This window comes from Phoenix dactylifera, chromosome 9, assembly GCF_051530095.1.
Source record: "Phoenix dactylifera cultivar Ajwa chromosome 9, Ajwa_hap1_PhDact_Kaust_v1.1, whole genome shotgun sequence".
Lineage (NCBI taxonomy): Eukaryota > Viridiplantae > Streptophyta > Magnoliopsida > Arecales > Arecaceae > Phoenix > Phoenix dactylifera.
Window position 1 is genome coordinate 18424216 of NC_143198.1, and position 24224 is coordinate 18448439.

Genomic DNA, 24224 nt, shown 5'->3' on the forward strand with positions numbered 1-24224 from the left:
GAGGTTTTTAATGCTTTATTCTTGTTGGATGCTATAATTTTATCTTCAAACTTTAGAGGTCTGGTTTCTAGATTTTTTAGTACGATTTCCTTCAAGTGAAGCAGCTCTGCTGAGATACGTATGGGGAAGTTGTCTTCTACCATAATTTAAGACCATCTCGCTATTTTTTTTGGAAAAAAAGAGCTGAAAAGGGTAATTTGTCTACACTTCTACTTTTCTAATATTTTTGAGGGTTAGATGTATCTAATGAATGATTTATTTTTCATTGACAAGTCCTGTTCAGCATTTTGGTGCCATATTTGTACTTTGTGCTTAAACCCAGATCCTGATAAAGCTTTTCTTGGCAACCCAAAATTTTGAGTACTTTGTAGTGTACTCTTGTTTACCTTTGTGGTCATGTATATCTGACTGCAGCAGTTATGGAGTTCTGAGTGGCATGTCCGTTGGGGGCATTTTTACAGGTGTCTAAAACATTGTTAAAAAAAGAGCCCAAGATCTATGCTACAATGATCGTTGGTGTGTAACGTGTCTTGCCTAAATCTATGACAAAGGAAGTGAAGGAGAATCCTGCAGAGAATACTACAAACCTAGAACCTTGAAAAAAAATAGGAATTCTGCATGAATTAACATGGTGAATAAAGAGAATATGGAATGGCCATAAGGGAAGTCAAGGATTCCTGAAGTCCACATAAATGACAGCAAAAAAAGTCTAAATTAACAATGTGATAAGGATCGACTATGGAGAAACTAGCAATTATTTGACCATCGTTTCATAAGTTAAACATTATATTGTTGAATTTTTACGTCTTCTGCATGCGTATATATCTATATCTATATTATATATATATATACGTATATATATGTATAACTATGTCGATTGAAAAAAGGAATATAGAGATTATTAATTTTTGTTGATGGCAATAATTTACATTTTTTCCCTGATGTCTGCATAGATGGTTTAGTTGCTAATATTTAAGATGTTGCTCCACTATGCTTATTATAAATTAATGATTCAAATGTTGGTGTTGAGACAAAAATAAATGAGTTGATATCCAAACAATATTCAAACCAAGAAATGCTGAACCGGCCTGTACCAGTCGGTTCAGCTTGTATCGAACCAGTTAAGCTTTCTAAAGTTTTGATGAATAAGTTCCTGTCGGATTGGGATTTGGGAAAGGGAAGGTTTCCCCTCCCCCGAACCCCCTCCCCTTCCAATGGTTAGGGAACTCAAACCTCGTAACCTTAGGTTCGGGAACTTTCGGGATATCAAGGGATGGGATGGTTTCCTCTCCCCCGAACCCCCTTCCCTTCCTTTGGCTATGGAACGTTTCCCGCCCCAAAGCCTCCCTCGGTGGGGATTAGGTTTTAGGTTAACAACTGGATTCGAAAGGCAGGGTCAGGGGGCTCCACCCCCCGAACCCCCGGTGTTCTCAAACGGCGAAGCCTTACAGCTTTCGGTACTAGAACCGATCGGTACTAGAACGGATCGGTACTAGTTGCGTACCGGATGGTTCCATTCGGTATGGCTAAGAACTGGTGTGAACCGGTCGGTTCGCACTTCGCACCGGTTCCAATTTTTTTTGCCACAGCACGCGCACTGTTGCCCTATGCTTGTGGCCAAAATGGCCACTGGGCGTGAACCATGGTCTGCTGTACCAGTCTTTACCGGCCGGTACAGGTCGGTACGTACCGGTCCAGCTTGAGACCGGTACCGGATCAGCGTGGAATCCGGTACCGATAGTTTAGTGTTGAAGAACCGGTACGGATCCGGTTCGTACCGGTACGGACCGCCACCAGTACGCCAACCGGTACCGGTACGGCAGACCTTGGCATGAACGTTCGGCTATAAAAGCCAAACGACATGCCAAGTGTTTCAGAAGAGAGTGTTCTATAAAATTGATTCAGCGTAGGCATGAGGGAAAAAATTGATTCAGGTCTTTAAGAGCGTTCTTCTCTTTTCAAAAATCCAGAAATACGTACTAATTTAGGCTATCAGAAGGAAGACCAAAGGCTAATTAAAGTGTGCTTTCTTTTTCCTATCTTCTTTCTTTAGTATTTTTTTAGGAGCTTAGAAAAAATAGCTTAAGAATTGTAAAATAAGAGATCATGCCAAATTTTTCGATTTGAGTTTGGTTTTTCTATATGTTGTAGCTCTATGGACGATCCGTATGGTGACAAATATTTTTAATTTTTGGATTATATATAATTTATATAAATTATAAATATAAAAATGGATTAAATATTTTTTAAAAAATTTAAAAATAAAAAAATTGTAAAATCAGAAACATATTTAGGGGCATGCAAGCTACTCTTTAAAAATTTGGTGTTCACTTATTCAAGTTTTGATGCGATCAGGCAAACAGTAGTCTAGGCCTAAATTTTAAAAAAAAATGAGAAATAAGTAACAATTCATGCATGTCCGAGGGCCTAAAAAAATATATGTAGCATCTATTATTAGGTTCTACATCGGTTTGATGTTAAATTAATTTTTTCAAATATTATTATTTAAAATTATTTTTAAATCTAAGATATAATTAAAATTATATAAAAAATAGTAGTACATATTACATAATTTAGAAGTAATTTCTAAGGTAGAAATCATATTTTTTTGAATTTACAATAAATAAACATTTTTTAAACTAGAAATTATTAAAAATATAAAAATGACTAAAAAAGTTAAAAAAATTATAGTCCTTGTAGAAATGGAGCCATAAAAAAAAACAACCTTCAGAGCGTGATATTGGCTGAAAACATGGGCGAATGCTTGAGGGTAGGTACCAATTTCAGTGCAAATGGTGCCATAAGATCTTCAAGGGAGGAGTGGTAATCAGGTTGAAGCGGTACTTAGCTGGTAATTTTGATGAATTAGTTATGTTCCTCAAATGCCCACTGGAGATTCGGTTGCTGATGAGGAAGAACCTCGCTGAAATCAAAAAAGCGAAGGAGGGGCTTGCTAGAAAGAAGGCGAGAGTGGAATGCTGAGTGACAAAGCCACCTTCCTATCACTTCAGGAAGTTAAGAGGAGGCCGAGGGTCTAGATGACAAGGAGGCAGAGATCCAGGCTGCCATGCAGGCGAGCCTGGATGATCAGTGGCAGCAGGAGCAGCAGAAGGAGGTGGTCAGGCATAGTGCTCCATTTGGGCCCTCGTCTTACGAGTTGGGCTGCGGTTCTGCGAGCAGTAAGCAAGATCCAGAGTTTATGAGGACATCTTCAGTCAGGAAGGGTGCCAGCAAAGGCGGTGGCCAGGTTGCATCTATCCTGGGTGTTTTTGGTATTAAAAAAAATCATCCAGAGAGATTCCACAAGAAGCGACATGATTTAGATCTGTATGCCTTTTTCAGCAGATAATCGAAGCAGCAGAGGGTTGACTCAATGCTGAAGGATATGTGGCGAGCTATTAGATTCTGGTTCCACTTCAGCCACATTTCAGCGAATATGGCAGACAATACATACTACAGGTTTGCCATTTTCGTCATACAGATTGTTGGTCCTGGTGTAGATCCTTCAGGCTCAAAGGACGTCTATGGTGAGCTTCTTAATAGCAATAAAGAGCTAGAGAAATGGATTGCATCCTACAAGAGCAAGTGACCCACATATGGACTGACTGTGATGTGTGATGGTTGGACTGGTCCTACCAGACGGAGCATTAACTTTCTGATGATACGAAGATTTTCTTTCACAAGTCGGTTGATGCTTCGGATTTGGTGCACGACACTGCTTACATCTTCAAACTGATGGAGGAGGTGCTTGATCAGGTAGAAGAGGAGAATATCGTGCAGGTCGTTACTGATAATGGGCCACAATATAAGGCCGTCAGGGAGATCTTGATGGAGCAGCGGTCTCATATTTTTTTGGACTCGATGTGCTGCACATTGTATCAACCTCATGTTGATGGACATTGCGAAGATTCGTAGGGTGTAGCATATAGTGGAGATAATCCAACGCATCATCAGGTATATTTGTAACCATATCTGGGTCCTTTCACCGATGAGGAGATTTGCAGGGGGAGATTCTGAGACCAGAAGTCACATAGTTTGCTACCAACTATGTTGCACTTGATAGCTTTCTAGAGAAAAAAGCAGCCCTACGTCAGATGTTAGTGTCAAGTGGCAGGAAAGTAGATATTTGCAAGTCGGTACTGAAGAAAGCAAGATCGAAGTCTTGGTGACGAGGCAGATATTCTGGCAGCAGGCTACTGCGATAGTGGAGGCTATCAAGCCATTATATGAAGTGCTACGGGTCGTGAATAGCGAGAGGTACCTCAAGATGGGCTTTCTGTATCATATGATAGAGAGACTAAGGCTCAGATCATGGAGACAGATCCAACCCATGCTCAGAAGTACATCATCATTGAGCGGCGCTGGGACTATCAAATTGGTAGGAACTTGCATCTAGCAGATAAGCAAGAACATTAAAAATTATATTGATGCAGTACTTGTATAGTTTTACTAAGATGGTCTCGTCTATGTGCAGCATACTACCTGAACTTCTGGTTTCAATACAATGAACTTGGAATTGGTATGCATGACGAACTTCTGGCGGCTCTGCATAATATCATTTACAAGATGGAGTCTGATCCAAAAGTCGCGACTCTATGTTTAGAAGAGGTAATTTAACTTTAGTGGCATGTGTAAGTATACCGACATCTTCTATTATTGACATAACATGCAGCTGCAGATGACCTCGCATGTAGAGTAGGATCCATAAATGATAAGGTTTTGAGTCGTATATTGGATCTTATTATTCACGGCTTCAGGCAACCTATGATCCATACGGATACGGATATAGATATGGTTCATCGGAGTCATCTTCCGGTGGCTACTACTCTACACAGTCTGGAGCATCGCATGGGTCGGATTTTGCTGCCGCCATATTCGGATGACCCCTCCACAGCCAGAAGACATCTCTCAAAGCCAGAGCTTCAGCGAGAGATCCGAGAGTGCTTATCACTCGACGCGTGTTTCTTATGGAATGAGCATACGAGACTACAACGTTGTTTGGTTAGAGGCGTGGGTTGATGTGCCTCCTGATTATGTTGATCTGGATATCTATGAGAGGCATCACCACTCGACCTGATTTTAGATATTCGAAAATACTTTAAAAGTATGTAATTGATTGTATCTTGATTTGAAAATATTTTATGTTGTTTATTTTATAATTGTATCATTTGAAAGCAATAAGATGCATCATCTAGCTTAAACTGGGATCATAGAAAATATTAGAAAACATGAAAAAAATCAACAAACAATAAAAAAACATCAAATTAGACTTAAATTCATAAAAAAAGTTCGAATAGAGAGAATTTCAAAAAAAGCATGCAGAATCAGAAACTAGGCGGAACCGTGGTATCGGTTCGGTATCAGTTCGATTCGGTCCAAACCGGTACCGAACCGATCCGGTAGCCGATCGGTACACCTATCGGTGCTAGTTCGGCATATCTTGATTCAAACCAAAATGGATTATATGAAATCAAGGTATGCTGAACCGGTATCGGTCGGCGTACTGGTGGAGACCGGACCGGTTTGGTACCGGTCCGGGCGGTATCGAACCAGTTTGGTTAGTTCGGCCGATTTTCGGCTACGACGGCCTTTTTTTTTGGAGTTCTTTCTTTTGTTTTTTTCTAGGAAATGAAGTGAAATTTGATTTTTTTTTGTTGTTTTTTGATGTTTTTTCATATTTTTTGATGTTTCTATGTTTAGGTTTAAGGTTTAAGCTTGATGATGCATTTTAATTAGCCTTTAAAGTGATATAAGTCATAAAATGAAGAATATAAAATATCATCAATTTAAGATATAATCAATTACATACATTTAATGTACACTCGGATATCTAAAATCGGATCGAGTGGTGTTGCTTCTCGTAGATATCCGGATCATCAGCATAATAAGGAGGCAGATCAACCAACTCCTTTAACCAAGCGGTGTTGTAGTCTTGTATGCTCAATTTCTGAGGAATGCGTGCCAGGTTATAAGAACTCTAGGATCTCTCGCTGAAGCTCTGGCTCTGAGAGGAGTCCTTTTGCTGATCACATGGCTGTGCAGGGGTCCATCCGAATATGCCGACAACAAAATTCAGCCGTGAGACCCTCCGGGCTGCGTAGGGTAGTAGGATGACTCCGACGCATCATATCTATAGACTGCCCCAGGCGCGGATGATAGGATTCAATATACGACTTGAAACTTGATACATCTATGAATCCTACTCCACATGCGAGATCATTTGCAGCTGCATCCTGTCCTTCGGAACGACCTCAAGGAGCCCGTCTTATATATGCAATGGTATCCTCGCGGGCTCTATCCGATGGCCTTCCGTGGTCCCTATCCTGTGTAGCATGCGTAAACTGGGACTCACTGATGTATCGAAGACCAGCCTCCGGCTGTGTCTCATAAGTAGTACCATATTGTCCTCCACTCCCTCCATGGCTAGCAGATCCATCACCATCAAAATCTTCATCGCTGCTGGTCCGGGTCTCCTTCTCGACGCTCTCCATTGGAGCTCTTTATTTTTTGTTTGTTTGTTGGGCACTGCCTTTTTACTTTTTGTGCCCCTCTGCCTGGCTACCACGCCCTCGTGACCGAGTCGATTGGGTATCGAAGCATTCTTGTCTGAGCATCTTTCGATCATCTCTCTGAGAGGGTGTCGTACCAGTCATGTGGTTACTGGCTCCCCTCTATCTGTGGCTGATCAGCTATGGGAGTGTGTGAAATATTGCGCTAAGCTTATTGCTGTGGATCGACCATAGTCTCGCTGGCTATGAAGCCAGTTGGTCGTCGAGGCGATCCTAGCTCGTCAAGCTCGGGCTCCTGCTGCTGGCTCACAAGCCAGCCGAGCATAGGATCATCGTCATCATTTGTAAATGTCCTATAGAAGATTGGATATGCATACTTGAGGTCCACTTCCTCCTGAATGCATTTTAGCCTCAACCGCAGATAGTAGAGCACATAAACAACGTCGTTGAGGCATTTTTGTGTCAAATGGTTCTTTTATGTGCTGTGGATGAGGGTGAAGGTGGACCAGTTGCGCTCATAGCCACTCGAAGAGACCGTCTGGGAGAGGATCTGAATAGCTATCCGCTTAAAATTTTTTGCGGAACCGCAAAAATGAATCCACCATTCAGCTGCAAAAATATTGAAAAAAATTACATATATGATACTGCCATATTAGTAAGAATGTAACGCCAGGTGAATATCTTCCTGATGTGTAACGTACCTGGATTCATAGATGTCTTGCTTACGATAGCTACTCGCTGTCCAAAGCTGTTGATGCCCTCTCTAAATAATTTGATCTGTGAAAAAGAAGCATGTTCTACTATGTTAATAATAGAAGATGTCGCTATACTCACACATGCTACTAAATCATGTTATCTCTTCTAGACATAACGCCACGATTTCTGGATCAGCCTCTATTTTGTAAATAACATTACGCAAAGCTTCTAGAAGTTTGTCATCCATACCGATTCCAGCTTCGCTGTACTCGAACCGGAGTTTCAGGTAGTATGCTGCACATAGACGAGACCATCTTAGTAAAATTATACAAGCACGTCCATCAATATAATTATCAATATTCTTGCTTATCTGCTAGATGCAATTTTCTACTCATTTGGGCTCCCCACCGCCGCTGAATAATGTCGATGTACTCGTGGGCATGGGCTGGGTCTGCCTCAATGATCTGAACCTTTTTTCTGTCCATCATGTGATACAGAAAATCTATCTGGCGGCATCTCTCGTTATCTACGGCCTGCAGTACTTCGTATAATGGTTTGATAGCTTTGACTATCGTAATGGTCCGCTGCCAGAATGATTGCCTTGTAACCAAGTCTTCCATCTTGCTTTTTTCAGTGTTGGCCTGGGCATACCTACTTTGCTGCCACTCGGGACTGACAAACATCTAACATAGGGCTTCTTTCTTCTTGATAAGGCTATTAAGTGCAATGTAGTTCATAGCAAACCGTATGACTTCTGATCTTAGAATCTCCCCCTACAAACTTTCTCATCAGTGAAAGAACCCAAGTATGGCTATAAATATAACTGGTGATGCGTTGGGCTATCTCCACCGTATGGTGGACCCTATGGATCTTTCCAATGTCCATCAACATGAGATCTTTCCAATATAACTGGTAATGCGTTGGGCTACCTCCACCTTCTTCTTGACAACCCTCTCCTTGGCTTCTTTGATGTCTGCGAGGTTCTTTCTCATCAGCAGGCGGATTTCATGTGGGCAATTGGGGCACGTAGCTACCTCATCGGAATGACCGGCTAAATGCTGTTTCAATTTGGTTACCCCTTCTCCCTTGAAGCACTTCTGGCAATATTTGCACTGAAATTGCTGCCTTTTTTCGAGCATGTTTCATGCGCCCATCCAATATTACGCTCTTGAGGGTTGGTTTTTCTTGATGGCTCCATTCCTACAAGGACGGTATTTTTTTTATTTTCTAATTTATTTTTAATTTTATAATTATTGTAAATTCAAAAAAAAATTCTCTCTCCAAAATGACTTCTGAATTATTAGGAAGTACGTCTATTTTTTCAAATTTTTCTATTTTTTTTAATTTTTTTATATTAGAAAATTTATTTTTTAATATTTTATAATTTTTAATTAAAATATAAAAATATATTGCGAAAAAATTAATGTCACCAATTCACCATGCATATCGTCTATATATCTACAACATATAAAAAAATCAGGCCCAGATTTCAAGATTGGGCATGATCTCCTTTTTTAGAATTTTTAACCTATTTTTTCTAAGCAACTTAAAAAAATGTTAAAGAAAAAAGATAGAGGAAATAAACTATACCTTAATTAACCTTTGCTAGAATTTTTTGGAAAAAGAGCACCTCTCTCTTACCTCCTTAATTTTTCTACAAGCCGCCTCTGGATCCCTCCTCAATTCGCCACCGTGGTTCTTCTGCTATCTGCTTCAATTCATGGCTGGTTCAGGCAGATCCTTTGGTTTTTATAACCAAAGCACGCGTTTAACTTCCATCGGAGATAAGACAGCGCATGCGCGCGCGTGCGGCCTTTTAAGCTGTCGGCCTTTTTAAAAGGCCGCACGCGCGCACTGTCGGCCTTTTTAAAAGGTCGCGCGCAGCAACGCACGATTAAAGAAAAAATGATACCAGTGCGACCGGTTTGCACCAGTACAAGGGCGTACTGGTATGAACCGGTCCGGTTCGCACCGGTACATAGGTCATACCGCTCGGTTGCGGCCCCAAAGGAGCTGAAACTATTTTTTACAGCCAAACCGGACCGGTCAGGGACCGGTCCGGTAAGGGCTGAACCGACCGGTACGGGCCGATTCAGCATACTATGTATGGAATTCAAATTTTATTTTAAGATGTGTATGTTGCATTGCATAACTAATGCCAAAGGGATTATTTTTCTTGTTTCAGATCTGTACCAAGAAAATGAAAGATTAAGCTCTGCTTGATATTGCTTCTTTTTCTTTAGAAACTTTCAAAATGAAAGTAATTTGGCAGTCATATCATCATGTAGTTTATCCTGCATGTAATAATTGTTCTGTTATCTTGTGGAATTAGGTAGCCTAGGATAATAGTGAAAAAACCTGTCCAAGGTACCTATATTAGGAAAAGAAACCTGTAAGATAGTTCCCTTGAATCTTTTTCCTTGGAAATACTTTTAAATTTTGTCTTAAAAAATTCTCTAGGGTTCTGCTTCTGTTCTGTTTTTACCTTGTGCGTTGCTTGCAGAAAGCTTTTTTTTAATTATAATTATGGGATTTTTGTATTATGTATTATTTCACCATCCAAATTATTTTGATGTTCTTTACTTTCTTTTTCCCAGGTTGGCTTCCCATTGGCGACCCTTCTACTTTGTCTTGGAGATCCACAAACTTTCAACACTAATTTTGGCCCACATATGGAGCTTTTGTATAAGCTTCTTAAAGTAAGTGCTGCTTTTATACAGTTTGTTTTAAGTTGTGTGCAACTTCGCCATGTACTTTTTCAAGTATTTATGCACCAATTGTTATTATAGTTTTTTATGTTGTTCAAAAGCAGGGAGATACTGATCTTCTTAATCTCTGTCCTTCCTATGAAGAGCTAATTTAAGAGTAACCATATCTGTGCAGGACAAAAACCATCGCTCAATGGCTCTGGACTGTCTTCACCGGGTTGTGAAATTTTATTTAAATGTTTATGCAGATTACCAACCTAAAAATCGCGTATGGGATTATTTAGATAGTGTAACTTCACAATTGCTGACTGTTTTGAAGAAAGGCTTGCTAACTCAAGATGTTCAGCATGATAAGCTTGTTGAATTCAGTGTTACTTTAGCTGAAAGCAATCTGGACTTTGCCATGAATCACATGATGCTAGAATTATTAAAATCTGATAGTTTGAGTGAAGCAAAGGTTATTGGTCTGAGAGCATTGCTTGCCATTGTTATGTCTCCTGAAAATCAGCAATTTGGTTTAGAAGTTTTCCATGGTAATACGTCCTGGTTTTATATAAGTTTTTCTCTTGCATTTTGATGCCCGTTTTTGTTTTTCAAAATTATCTAAAGATCAGTTTTGTTTGTTAATGTCAGTTCGTGGTATTGGACACTATATTCCGAAAGTAAAATCTGCAATCGAGGCCATCTTAAGGCTTTGCAATAAAGTCTATAGCCAAGCTCTTCTTACATCCTCTAAGACTACAATAGGTATGCTTCTTTTCTCATTCTTAGTGCTAGAGTTCTTATATCTTGTAATATGTGAAAATAACAAAAATGGCGCTGCTGCATGAGATATGCAACAAAAAATGGCACTGCTGCATGAGATAGTCAACATTATAGTCATCAGCATGAGAGAGTTTGCTTACACCATGGTGATTCTGGTAGAATATATCAAATGTTCTGTAAAAATTCCAAAAATTGTAGGAATTTTGATTTTCATTTTTGGTTTACTTGTGAACGAGAAATTTTGGAGAACATCTTTGTTGTTATAATGATCTCCATTGAAGAATAAACTAGGCATCTGAAGTCAATTGTGTAAAGAGGGCTTTAAGGATCTTGCTTGATTTCTGAAAGAAAGACTAGAAGAACATGGATGAAGACCTGGGCGGAGATATTGATAACAGATATGAGGAAATTCAGTGTGACAGAGGCTACAACCTTAGGGAGAAGCAAGATTTGTTAACATGAATCCACATTTATGAGATAAGGTTTAGTGGTCATGCTTGTTATAAGTGAGGTATACATAAATCATTCTCGCACTGCCTTTTCTCCCTTTATATTAGTGGAGAGAATATTTTATGAGCCTCCAATGATGACATCAATAGTGAATGGGTCTTGCATTAAAACTACTATAATTTTGTTGCTATTTTTTATTTTGCACAAGAATAAGAAAAGTAAACAGTTATATTATAAAAAGAAGAGAGGCAGAAGGTCATGGCTAATTATAAGCAGAAAAAAGAGGCTACACAATAGGTAGGCATAGAAAACAAAAGACCCATGGCAAACTTTTATGGGAGAGGAGCATAGTTTGCCAACGATAAAGCTCGCAATGACTTTCTTTGAATTTAAGATGTTTGCTTGGTTACATTCTGTGGATCCCTTCCAATGGCTGTCTAAATCATTTGTTTCTTTTCATGTTTTATATGTTTTCGGTGCTTTATCACTTAACCTAGGAGCAACTTATGCAATTAATTATAAGAGAAATAATGACTCAAATGGCCCTATTTTGAACCTTCTGAATGCCTCCTAGATATTATTCTATACCTTCTAAACACCTTCTGAATCTACTAGAGAATCCTTAAAGAAATAGTACAAGACAATCAATGAACTTTGACCTATGCCCCTATGCCCCCCATGTAAACCTAACCACATCAGAGCATCTTTTTCCTTTTCTTCAAGTTTTAGTCAGTTTTGAGAATCTTCACCTTATCATCATGAATTTTCTCAATTTGTATGTTCATCTGAAATCAGATTGTATCCTTAGAGATTCCTAAATAGGCTATGATTTAAATCTAAGCCTTTATCTTCTTACATTAGTTATGAATGAGCTTATTAGGCATATTCAGCGTGATATTTCTTGGTACTTGCTATTTATGGATGATGTGGTCTTAAAGGATAAAACTAAAGCTGGGGTTAATTATAAATCGGAATTATGGAGGAGTGTATTAAAATGCAAAGGTTTCTGGTTAAGAAGGACTAAGATGGAATACATGGAATGTAGTTTTAGTAAAATTAGAAGAATAAAGGTGTAGTGAAAATTAAGAACCATAAAATTTTTAAGAGTGATCATTTTTGGTATTTAGGATCAATTATTCATAAAAAAACAGGAGATTGAAGAGGATGTTATCTGTAGGATTAAGGTAAGTTGGTTAAAATGGAGAAGTGCAACTAGGATATTATGTAATTGTAGGATACTTGCCAAGTTGAAAAAGTTTATAGGATAGTCATATGTTCAGGCATGCTTTATAGTACAAAATGTTGGACAGCTAGACAACGACATATGCATAAGATGAGTATGGCTGAAATGAGAATATTGAGATATGTGTGGTGATAGAAGAAAACATAGAATAAGAAATGAAGTCATTTGGGAAAAGGTAGAAGTAGCACTAATTGAGGATGAATTGAGAGAAGGACAACTTAGATGGTTTGTGTTTCTACAATGTAGACCCGTGGGATGCACCACTATGAAGAAGTGATTTGATACATATAGAAGAAAAAAGAGGTAGAGGTAGACTGAAAATCACATGGGATGAAATAGTAAAGAAAGGACTTGATATCACCCCGTCTTTCAAAAAGTGTGGCCTGTAACAGAGTGGAATGTAGGAAAAGGATTCATGTAGCCGGTCCTAACTAGTTTGGGATTAAGGTTTAGTTGAGTTGAGATTCCTAAATAGACTAAGGTTTAAAAAATTACTAAAATAAGAAATTACAATTTTGGTTGTTATTCATCAGCTGAATAGATTGAATTGCATCATGTCGTCTGAATGGAAAAGTTGAAGATTATCTCATGAACAAGTCAAGGAGATGTTTATCCTAATCATATTGAAGATGATCAATGACTAATGCTAAACCAGGATCAAAAGTTTAACATGTTGGGGGGATGAGCTTGTAAATTAAACAATTATGACAGCACCATGAATGTTTGGAAGAGAAGGATCCATGAAAAGCATACTGAAGATGTACAGAACATTTAACTCTTTAAACCAGTCCCTTCAGGATTCATTTGGTGAAGGAACTAGAAGAATATCTACCATGACTAATTTCAGAGTTGGAATGCTTTTGTTATTTGAAACTCTGCTTTCTTTGGTCTTGTTCATCGCCAAGCTTCTTCTTGCTGGTAATAATGTTTAGGTTACTAAAATCTTTGTAATTTCCTGGCATTTTTTTTCAACACCTATCTTTAGAAAAAATAAAATCAAAATTAATATCAAGGGGAGGTTTAAAATGGAATTTGTGATTAAATGACTATGCCGCCTCAGATTTTGATCTCCTTTATCTTAATTTGTGATCTGTCTGTCTGAAACAGCTGCATCTAGATTACTAAGATTGCTTAGTGTAATGTCATTCCTTTTGTTTTTTTATGATATTTATTATATATCAGGAGTTATGACATTGGTTGTCTAAGTCTACTCATTTATTATATGTATGTATATTCATTGACATAAAATCCAATATAAACTTTTCCAGATACTGTAACAAAGGAAAAGTCGCAAGGGTCTCTCTTCAGGTCAGTGCTGAAGTGCATACCATATTTGATAGAAGAAGTGGGCCGTAGTGATAAAATAACTGAAATCATTCCTCAGCATAGCATAAGCATTGATCCTGGCGTTCGCGAAGAAGCAGTGCAGGTGATGAACCGGATTGTGCGTTATCTTCCCCACCGTCGTTATGCTGTGATGAAAGGGATGGCTAACTTCATACTTAAACTTCCTGATGAGTTTCCTCTTCTCATTCAAACATCATTGGGTCGCCTGGTTGAACTTATGCGATTGTGGAGGGCTTGTCTTTCTGAAGAAACGTTACCAAATGATGCTCAATATGTAAAGCGACCAAGTCTGGGAAATGATTCACTCCACAGATCTCCTTTCCTCCAGTCAGCAGATCCATCTGAATTCCGTATATCAGAAATGGATGCACTGGGTCTTGTTTTCCTCAGTTCTGTGGATGTTCAGATAAGACATACTGCTTTAGAGTTACTGCGCTGTGTTCGTGCTTTGAGAAATGATATCAGAGACCTCTCCGTAAGTGAACAGGCTGATCTTAAGTTAAGATATGAATCAGAACCAATATTTATCATTGATGTCTTGGAAGAAAATGGGGTGAGCTTCTTTCTATGGTTTATGTTCTTTATCTTTTTTTCTTTGGCATTTGTTTTCTGCTTTTAAGATCAACTTTTCCTTGCTGAATTGTTATGGGAACATGTGACAAATTTAAGATATCCCTGCTAGGGAGTGAGGTAGGTCTTATTCTGATGGTTTGGGAAAGAGGGGTAAGACAGAAGTTGTGAGTGAGATTTGAAAGAGCTTGAGATGACATTAGATGTTGCTCTTAACATGAATAATTGGCAAATTAGGATTCATAAAGTAAATCAAAAAAAATTGGCAAGCTTCGTAGTTATGTTACTGTTATTCTTTTTGAAACCTCCTAACATTTAAGATTTGATTTATCTTACAGGATGATATTGTTCAGAGCTGCTACTGGGATTTTGGTCGTCCTTATGATTTAAGACGGGAGTTGGATTCTGTTCCTCCTGATATAACTCTTCAGTCCATTCTTGAAAGCCCGGATAAGAACAGATGGGCTCGTTGTCTTAGTGAACTAGTAAAATATGCTGCAGAGCTTTGCCCAAATTCTGTGCAGGAAGCAAGGCAAGGAAGTCATGCATCAGCTTAAATGTCTTCTTTGTTGCATTAGTTTTCTGCCTGCTTTTTATGGCTTTTGGTATAAAAAATATATTATCACCTGAAAGTTACATTTGTTGAATTGAAGTTGCAATTGTGAACCACATACTATAGCCAAAAAAAAGGGGTTTCTATAATGCATCCTACCTGCCCCTTACGTATCTGTTTTTTATCAGCTAAAGTATATGGTTTGACATCAGGTCAGTACGCTGCTCTTAATATAATTATTTTGGTCCACGTGATACAAGTTTAGATGGCTTTGGGTCATGTTAATATTTTTTGAACCCACAATTGGCAAATTATGCTACCATACAAGGCTGATTCTAGAGAAGGGCATGTTGGATGGCCATGAATTATTTACCTGTCACCTAAGTATATATTGTAATAAAAGGAGTGCTTGGTCAGTGTAGGTGCAAAGCTTTCTGTTTCTTGTCTGAAGTCCACTCATCTCTTCTCTTCCTTTCTATTCTTCTTTCTTCCTCTTCACTTCTCTTATATATTTTTCTGTTATCATGTTGATAACATTCAAGGCTTTATTCATTGCTGCTGCCATGATCCAGAGAATACCTTTTTAAGGTTGTTTCATTACTTGAAGATAAGGACACTTGTTCTGGATGCATGTATCATGTGTGTGCTCAGATCTAAACCTAAATAGTGAAGCTTGTTTCATAACTGTAATTTGAATGACTGGGCAGAAGAGATGCATAAAAATTATTTGGAATGAATCTGAATGGTTATAATGATGGTTATGATGTTTCTTATATGAGTTCCAACATTTTCATTATTCTGAAATTAGAATTTCTGAAACCTAAGTTCATGGTATGTACCAAAGTTGGGTCTTGACTTCAATCAGAACTTTAGGCTCCTGATCTTTCCCTAAATCAACCCTAGCACGCTACTCGATTACCTGTAAGATTTGCAAAAGAAAATGAGAGTATTATCTGCTTTTGGGTAAGAAAACAAGGGAGATCCTGCTTTTATAAATTTCTTTATTAAGATTTATGAACTGCCATTTTTTCCAAATTGTATAAAGAAAAGCAACCAAACGTCATTTTGGTATTACGTGGCAAAGGAACAGCCCTTTGAATGCTGGTCTGAGAATCTGGTTATTAAATTTATGAGATAAACAAATATAGGTAGGCAAACCAATATAGTGATGCCTTTTCCTTTTTGTATTGTTTTCATATTGAAGTGCGAGTGTTAGATGCTACTTTCTTTTATTTTTGGGGGGGGTGGGGGGTGGGGCGCAGGGAGGGTAAGTATTGCTCCATTTAAAATTATATTATTTTTTTAAAAAAAACATGTCTTTATGTTCTCTCTAGTATTTTTCACGTTATTAAAGATACATATGTATAATCTTTGGTGCAGACATATTCTGACTTCTTAAATATGAATAATGACAGGTTTGTTTTCTTTATCTATCAAATTTCAGAAACATTCATCAAAATAATTAATTAACAAACACTAGGATTTGCAAACATATGGACTCACAAAGTCTAAATACCTTATTTAGATACTTGGAGATGCATTTTTTGTTAAAAATTATTCTTGCTATTGTCATGTTATTTGATCAAATGAGGTTAATTTTACATGTAAAGTAGGTGAGCCTGTGTTAGCAAGTTGTGAATTTCTGGTGGCTTGAGATTCAAGTGTAACTTGCCATTTGGCAGGATAGAGGTGGGACATAGACTTGCCCAAATTACACCTATGGAATTGGGTGGGAAGGCTCATCAGTCACAAGATGCAGAAAACAAACTGGACCAGTGGCTAATGTATGCGATGTTTGCATGCTCTTGTCCACCTGATTATAGAGATGATGGTGGCTTTAAAACAGCTAAAGAGCTCTTTCATCTCATTTTCCCATCCCTGAGACATGGATCTGAGGCGCATGCTGTAAGTTCAGAGGAATGAGTACTCTACATTTCAGCTATTATCTTTCATAACATTTTTGGATAATTGCAGTTCAATGTACTTCAGCTCTGTTGACACATTGTAAATCCTAAGGTATTTCATGTTTCAATGTCGTAACACTCAGTTTGTAATAATACTTGGAGAAATCACACTAATTATACGTTAGGATTTTGGTCATAATACTTGGAGAAATCACACTAATTATACGTTTTAAATTAATTTCTTCTTTTAAAAAAAATATATTGATAGAATATTTTAGGATTTTGGTTTGAATGATAGAGAAGTAGATATGACAATATTTTAAAACATTAAGAATGTTGAAACATTTCATAGTGGTAATTTTGTTTGTTATTGTAATTTGTTATGAATTGCTAAATAATAAACTTGCATTTGTTTGCCAGCCAAAGTTGTTTTCGTGGAAACTTAACTTTGAGATAAATATTTAAGTAGTGAATGTTATAGATAAAATATTAGTAAAAAGTATAGTGTCTATCTAGTAATAACCAATATTACATTATTAATTGCATTCCTGACTATGTGAATTAGGTGGCTCTTAAAGATGCTTCTCATAATTGGCTGGTTATGTTAGAAGAGAGAGAGAGAGAGAGAGAGAGAGAGAGAGAGAGTCTAAAATTGATTTTCATTTATTTTTCTGCTAAATATAATTTCTTAAGGAATATGTCCCATATCATAAAGAAAGTGAGTAAATTGCCATTTTTTTTATCCCTAATTTGAATTATTTTTTTAGCTCTATCATGTGGATGCTCACAAAACCATAAAATGGATCTAACAAATTGATGGAGTTGAGGGAGGTGACATGTGACGGAAGTCAAGAAAAGAGTACATTCGAGGTACAATTAAGCGAGCAATATAGTGTTGCCACATAGGCAAAGACAGGACCTCCCCTTCCCATAAAAAAAAAAGACAAGAAGAAAAAAAAGCCGTGGGGGTCACCCGGGAGAAAAACCTGCCAGCGTTAAATCATGCACGCTTTTGATGCCATATATAATACTCACAAGAGATAGGGTTTTTCACATCTTTTTTGCCTTCATGTTTGCTTCAACATATATGCAGCTAATTTTTTTTTGAAAATGGCAGAATGATGCTCAAGTAAATGCCTCCCTGCAATGTTTTGAACCGACTGCTCTTCTCCTTTATAGCCCCCCTTGATTCTCTCCCATTGCCAGGCCCATCTCACTGCTTGGGACCTTATCCTCCTATTCTCTCCTCTTGCCAATTAAGCTGCTGCTCTTGCCACATGGTCGTGGTCTGGTGCCTTAACCTCTTCTTCAACCTCCCTGTCTTCACCAACCCTTCTCTCTATCCTTCATGTTGCTAGTTTCATCTTGCTGTCAGCGATTGCCCCTCTAGTCCCTCTTCTTCTTGCTTGCACCTGTTGGTGACTGCTTCGGCAATCGCCACCCCTTCTTCCTTGATTGCTGTAAGATATGGTCCAAAAAAGGTGTCACCCCTCCTTTGTTGCTAGGCTGCTTCCTTCGACTGCTTCTGTAGTCACCAATCATGCCTCTTTGCGAATTCCATTAAATGCCATGTCAGAAATATTTCCCTCATCTGCCTCCTCTGGTGCTGCACCATCTGCTTTAACTCAAATAGTCACTTGTAGAGCATGGATTTTTATTTATTCCAGAAGACTCCTCTGTCCATTTATCAGACCTCCACTTTTCTCTAGGAGTGTTGCATGCTCGTATTTCGGCTGCTGGCTATAGGGTTGTCCTTAGACAAGATCAAAGGGGAAGGGTTGCAGCAAGTTCCTCCACTCATGCTTGTCAGACTATCTCAAGATGCAAGCAAGGTGACTACAGTGAGGGGCAGGGACTATTGGGTTGATGGGTGGTATGATAGGGCAGGGACTATTGGGTTTTTGGGTGGTATGATAGGAAAGGGACTATTGGGTTGTTGGGTGAGGAGATTTTGGAGGAAGAACGAGAAGATGAGGGGGCGATTTGAAGGAGAGAAGAAAGGAGTTGTAGAGTTACATGGTGGGAAATAGAATGGTTTTCTTTCACATTGAACATGCAATCCTTTCCATCTAGATTTGAATCTAATGGAAGAAGAACTGATAAATGTTTGGTCATGCCCTCTGAAGCAGCCAAGCTTAACTCTGTATGTATTCATGTATGTATGTATCATATAAATGCTCTTTTCACCATATCTACTGTAATTTTACCTATTTTTTGCATCCCAAAAGTCAACATAGTATTAAAAGCTAGAAGCAATTTTAAAAGACATTAATAATGTCAGAATATGGCAGGCATGCAAAGTCATGACAACTGAATACCAACCAAATAACTTGCACAAAATGAAAACAAGGACCAACACTAGATGAGCATAGGTTCATAGTCGTAATATCAAAATATTATAGTCGTGATCATAGATTCATAGGCCGTGACACATGATGCAATAAATAATATTTCATTGACCAGCCCAAAATAGGACCAAAACATAAATCCATGGAAAATTAGAATCTCCATCAATACTTCAAACACATTTCCATGGCACCTTCCATCCTATTTTTGGCATTGGGTTTCTCACCACTAGCACATCCAAGATCTTCACTTTCAAAATCATCTTTATTTTTTTTGGTGAAATCAAAGTCATCGTTATTGGCATACTCTTCATCATCAGTCTCACTTTCATTAGCAAATTCATCTTTTCCTTGTTTTGGGAAGGTGAAACTCTTCATCTTTCACTTTAATATATGTGTCAATGCACCCTATTCTCCTCTCTGGTTGTTGTGATCCTTGAGTGCTAAACAGTGAGAGGGAGGGGGAGAGGGAGGAAAGGGGAGAGGAAGAGAGAGAGAGGGAATGAGAGAGGGAGGGAGAGAGAAAGGGAGGAAAGGGAAGGCCGTGGGCTAAACCCTAACTCTAACCTTAGTGGAAAGAGAGAGAGCGAGAGGAAGGGGGAGGGCCGACGGCTAAACCCTAACCCTCTAACCCTAGCGGAGTAGAGAGGGGGGGGGGGGGAGAGAGAGAGAGAGAGAGAGGAACTTATAGGTGGCGGCCGAGAGGGAGTGCGCAACAGCCAGCACCATCGAAACCCTTGAACCAGGGGGGGTGCTCTTGGAACATCATGAGAGGCATTTTATAGCTGAATTGGGGGTAGGAAGAGGGGGGGGGGGGGGGTTATAACTAAACTAAAGCAAACCCTTGAACCATTCCAACTTGGTGTTGGATTGGTTCGATACAGGCCAAACTGCGTGGTTAGGGTCGGTTCATTAATTACTACCTGTGAAGCTTCCATACCTTCATTGACATATGCGACTATGCTCACGAGTCATATGATAGATCATTATCCAGTGCATATTCTTTCTAAGTTAAGCCTTTGAACCAAAGTTCACTCATCTAAACGAATACTTTTAGAGAACATGTATTTGGTGCGTTCCGTTAGGTGATCACACGTGTATGCTAGTTGATGAAGCTTTAGAAGCTAAACAAGTGCTAAAAGATCACATAACCAAGAAGGACAACAAGTGCATCTACTAATACTAGAAGTGAAAGAAGAAGAGTTTTACTTTCCTCATCTAGACAACTGGTTCCAATTAATGAAGAGAGATGGTTTGCTTTTAAAAATGTGACTGAGGATGAAGTGTATGTTGATGAAGATGATTCTGAGAGTGAAGATGTATGATTGCTGGCAGTAAGGAGCCCCTTACCACATATTGGATGTAGGACGAAATGGAAGTCTGTTTGGAATGTCAATGAGAATGGTAGCTTTGCATAGACTTCTGTTTTTCTTTCATTTTGTGTTGGTTGATGGAATGTCATGTGGTGTATGCTGGGGCCTATGATCCTATAATTGTCAAGTGTTCATTTTCTCAGATATATTGATGTATTATACTATTGTTTACTAAACTCTTCTTGACTTTGATCATTAATGGATTTTTGGATTGCGAAAATGGTTATGACAAAAGAAATGCTTGTGCTGTATATGTATGTCTGTCTTCTTATGTATGTTACTGAAGGTATGCATAATTTGATGTTTGGTGGGCTCCTCCTTAGGTGGCTGCCTAGGTTATAGCGGCAGTCCACCACCTGGCCTTGCCGAGGCCTTGATGGTTGATGCTCAAATTCCCTTTTAGAGGCATACCAGGGAAATCTGCTATGCATCTCTATCCCAATGGCCTTGTAGAACATTTTTTTCCCTCTATAAGCGAATCTAGTGTATAAAACCATATGAAAAATTTAGCCATCTTTTGCTATGATTGCTAAATCAGGAAAGATATCTTGCTCCTATTTTGAAGTCTTTTTGTTATCATTCAAAATCTTGATTCATTATGATATCTGATAACCTCTAGCACCAATGTAGCTATCCACTATCTAATTTATGCTGAAATCTGACAAAATCATATACTTTCTCAATTTTTTAAGAAAAATTAAAGAGGAGAGTGAAGGCAAATAGAACTCAACTTTCTATATCTAGATCTAATAACTTCCAATGCCAAAACATGTACCTTTTCTTCAATCATTTTGTTCCAAAAGCAGGGTGTGTTTGTTTATACTGATGGGTTCATGTCCAAATCGAGATGAAATGGTCTATATTATTTCAGTTCTCCATATTGTATTGTATCCTCAAAATTGGTGTTTGGGTGATATCTAGCTATTACTATGTTGAATCTATACCTAATGAGTAGGTACAAGTGACATAATTTTGCATTGGTGTGTCGTTGATGGTCACATAGATAATCTACTTTCTGATCTGATCTTATGTGAGCTTCTAGTTTACTCCAACATGTGTAAAGAAATCATGGTATGTTGAACCGGCTCGTACTGGCCGGTTTAGGGCGTACCGAACTGGTCCGGTCTCTAATCGGTCCGGTTCGGCGTTAAAAATTGGTACTGGCCGTATCGGTCCGTTCCAGGCCCGTACCGCTAGACCAAATTTTTTTTGGCTTTCGGATGCGTGAACAGTGGTACCGACCGGTACGCCTACCGGTACCGGTTCGGCGATCCATGAAAGAAATTGAGCTAGTATAACAATTTTAAAATTAAGGAGGCTTTGCTTGCAAGTTTATCTTTTGCATCTTTGCAATTTTTGTGCAAAATTGAGATGATCTTTAACTGAACTTTCACTTTTTTCTTTTCTAGCAAGCAGCTGCCACTGCTCTTGGTCACTCACACCTGGAAGTATGTGAAACCATGTTTGGTGAGCTTGCATCTTTTGTTGAAGAGGTTTCTTCGGAGACGGAAGGAAAAACAAAATGGAAGGTATAACTGACTGAACCACCTTTTGTTATCATATACAAACATGTGAAAATGGTTATTATCTTTCTTGGTAGTTTGTTTAAGTAAATGTATCATTTCCATGCACTTGGTCAAACAATTTAGGTTACTATTTGATCGATTTGAGTTTATGTTTGTTGGTTATTGGCGTCCTTTGGTAATGGCATATACATATATTGGAAATCATGCTACATTAAGCTTTTGTTGTGCCTTTCGATAATGACATAAGGAGGCTTTAACTCACTAATGGATGGACATTCTTTCTTAAAGTTTATGTTGAATTTGGATTTTAATTCTTCAATACCTACAGTGAAGTATTTGTTAGTGTATTAACAAGCAAGTGGTTAACTGGTCATCCCTAATGAACATTATGTTTTGGAATGTCTGGCTCTTCAATTATGCTATCACAGGGAACGAGCTTTTATTTGTTGTTAGAATGGGCATTATGGTTTTTTTTTTTTGGTCAATTCAGTGGCATTTAATAGTGATATTAACTCTCCAAGTTAAAAATATGTATTTTAGATTATAGAAATACCAGAAATACCATTTTTGCAATATTATTCGCTCCATAGAAACAAAGACATTGATAGTCTCTTCCTTGTTTCATGCATGTAGCATTATTAATTTCTTGGAACATATCTGAAGATTTTATATTTTCTTATTTTGAATATGCATATATGTACAATCTGAGCAAGTCAATGGGATGACTCGTTTGAGTGAAAAGTAAAGGGCCAAACCTACTCTAAGTCAAATCAAAATATTACTAACCAGGCTAAGTATAATTAAGCATTTGGTATGTATGTCATGGTTGAGATGGCCTTGTAATGTATATATATGCATGCAGAATCAGAAGGCTCGCCGTGAAGAACTTCGTACTCACATTGCAAACATATACCGCACAATTGCTGAGAAGATTTGGCCTGGGATGCTTACCCGCAAGCCTGTTTTCCGCTTGCATTTTCAGAGATTCATTGAAGAAACATACCGTCATATCAACACATCAACTTCTGATAGTTTTCAGGACTTACAACCACTTCGCTATGCATTAGCTTCTGTTCTAAGATATCTAGCTCCAGAATTTGTGGAGTCAAAGTCTGAGAGGTTTGATGTCAGAACTCGAAAGAAGCTTTTTGATCTCCTTCTTACCTGGTGTGATGATACAGGCAGCACATGGGGCCAGGAAAGCATCGGTGACTACCGCAGAGAAGTTGAGCGCTACAAATCAGGTCAACATAATCGGTCAAGGGAGTCAATAGATAAATTCTCATTTGATAAGGAGGTTGTTGAGCAAGTGGAGGCAACCCAGTGGGCCTCCATGAATGCTATTGCTTCTCTTTTATATGGGCCTTGTTTTGATGATAATGCAAGAAAGATGGCTGGCCGAGTAATATCTTGGATCAACAATTTGTTCATGGAACAAGCACCCAGAGCACCATTTGGTTATTCACCGGTGGATCCACGAACACCATCATATTCAAAGTATACTGGAGAGGGAGTACGTTTGGCTGGTGCTAGGGATAAACAGAAAGGTGGTCACCTCCGAGTTCTCTTAGCAAAAACTGCCTTGAAAAATCTTCTGCAAACAAATTTGGACCTGTTTCCTGCTTGCATTGACCAGGTGAGTTTAATTTTCCTTTTCTTTCTTCATTGCATATTTTGATACCACTCAGAAATTCCATATCGGCTCTAACTGCACAATCTTGGGTAGAACATAGATTATAATGTTGGCCAATGAAAGTTCCTGTGATGCATTGTAAATGTCTTGCTGAAGAGTAATACACTATTGGGAGAACTATAACTGTTTTGTTCCATTAAAAAACTGGGGCTACATAGTAAATACTGTGTCCTGGGATATGTAAGTCCTTTAACAAGCAATATCAAAAACTACTTGAGTGTCACTTTTATGGTTCTGCAATTATAAAGAGTCTTGTCACTTACTAGAAACTGTTTTGTCCTATTAAAAAACTGGGGCTACATAGTAACCGTGTTGAGGAATATGTAAGCCCTTTAACAAGTAATATAAAAAAACCTACCTAAGCATCAGTTTTATGGTTCTGCCATGATAAAGCATCTAGGAACGTATCACCATTAAGACGCTTTAAGTGGTCATGAAACTCAATCATTGGCTGACTCTGAAACTGTCAGGTTGATTAGAACAGATTTCATGATCTAGCCTGACTGTGGGTGAACAGACTTGTTCAAGAATTAAGCAAAAGT

At 38.4% G+C, this 24224-nt stretch overlaps 1 protein-coding gene across 3 annotated transcripts in view; it reads left to right on the forward strand.

The window, feature by feature from the left end:
• Window positions 1-24224, forward strand: part of LOC103713534 (ARM repeat superfamily protein) — a 47394-nt gene that overhangs the window by 18278 nt on the left and 4892 nt on the right. For 2 of the 3 annotated variants that reach the window (XM_008800499.5, XM_008800498.6), the window contains exons 9-16: window positions 9803-9904; window positions 10089-10446; window positions 10547-10660; window positions 13640-14271; window positions 14627-14820; window positions 16524-16746; window positions 21873-21992; window positions 22852-23625. In XM_008800499.5, the coding sequence (XP_008798721.4) occupies window positions 9803-9904; window positions 10089-10446; window positions 10547-10660; window positions 13640-14271; window positions 14627-14820; window positions 16524-16746; window positions 21873-21992; window positions 22852-23625 (2517 nt within the window). Of the gene's footprint in view, window positions 1-43; window positions 193-9802; window positions 9905-10088; window positions 10447-10546; window positions 10661-13639; window positions 14272-14626; window positions 14821-16523; window positions 16747-21872; window positions 21993-22851; window positions 23626-24224 lie in introns of those variants that run through there. The other variant, XM_088704324.2, reaches the window with a different exon arrangement.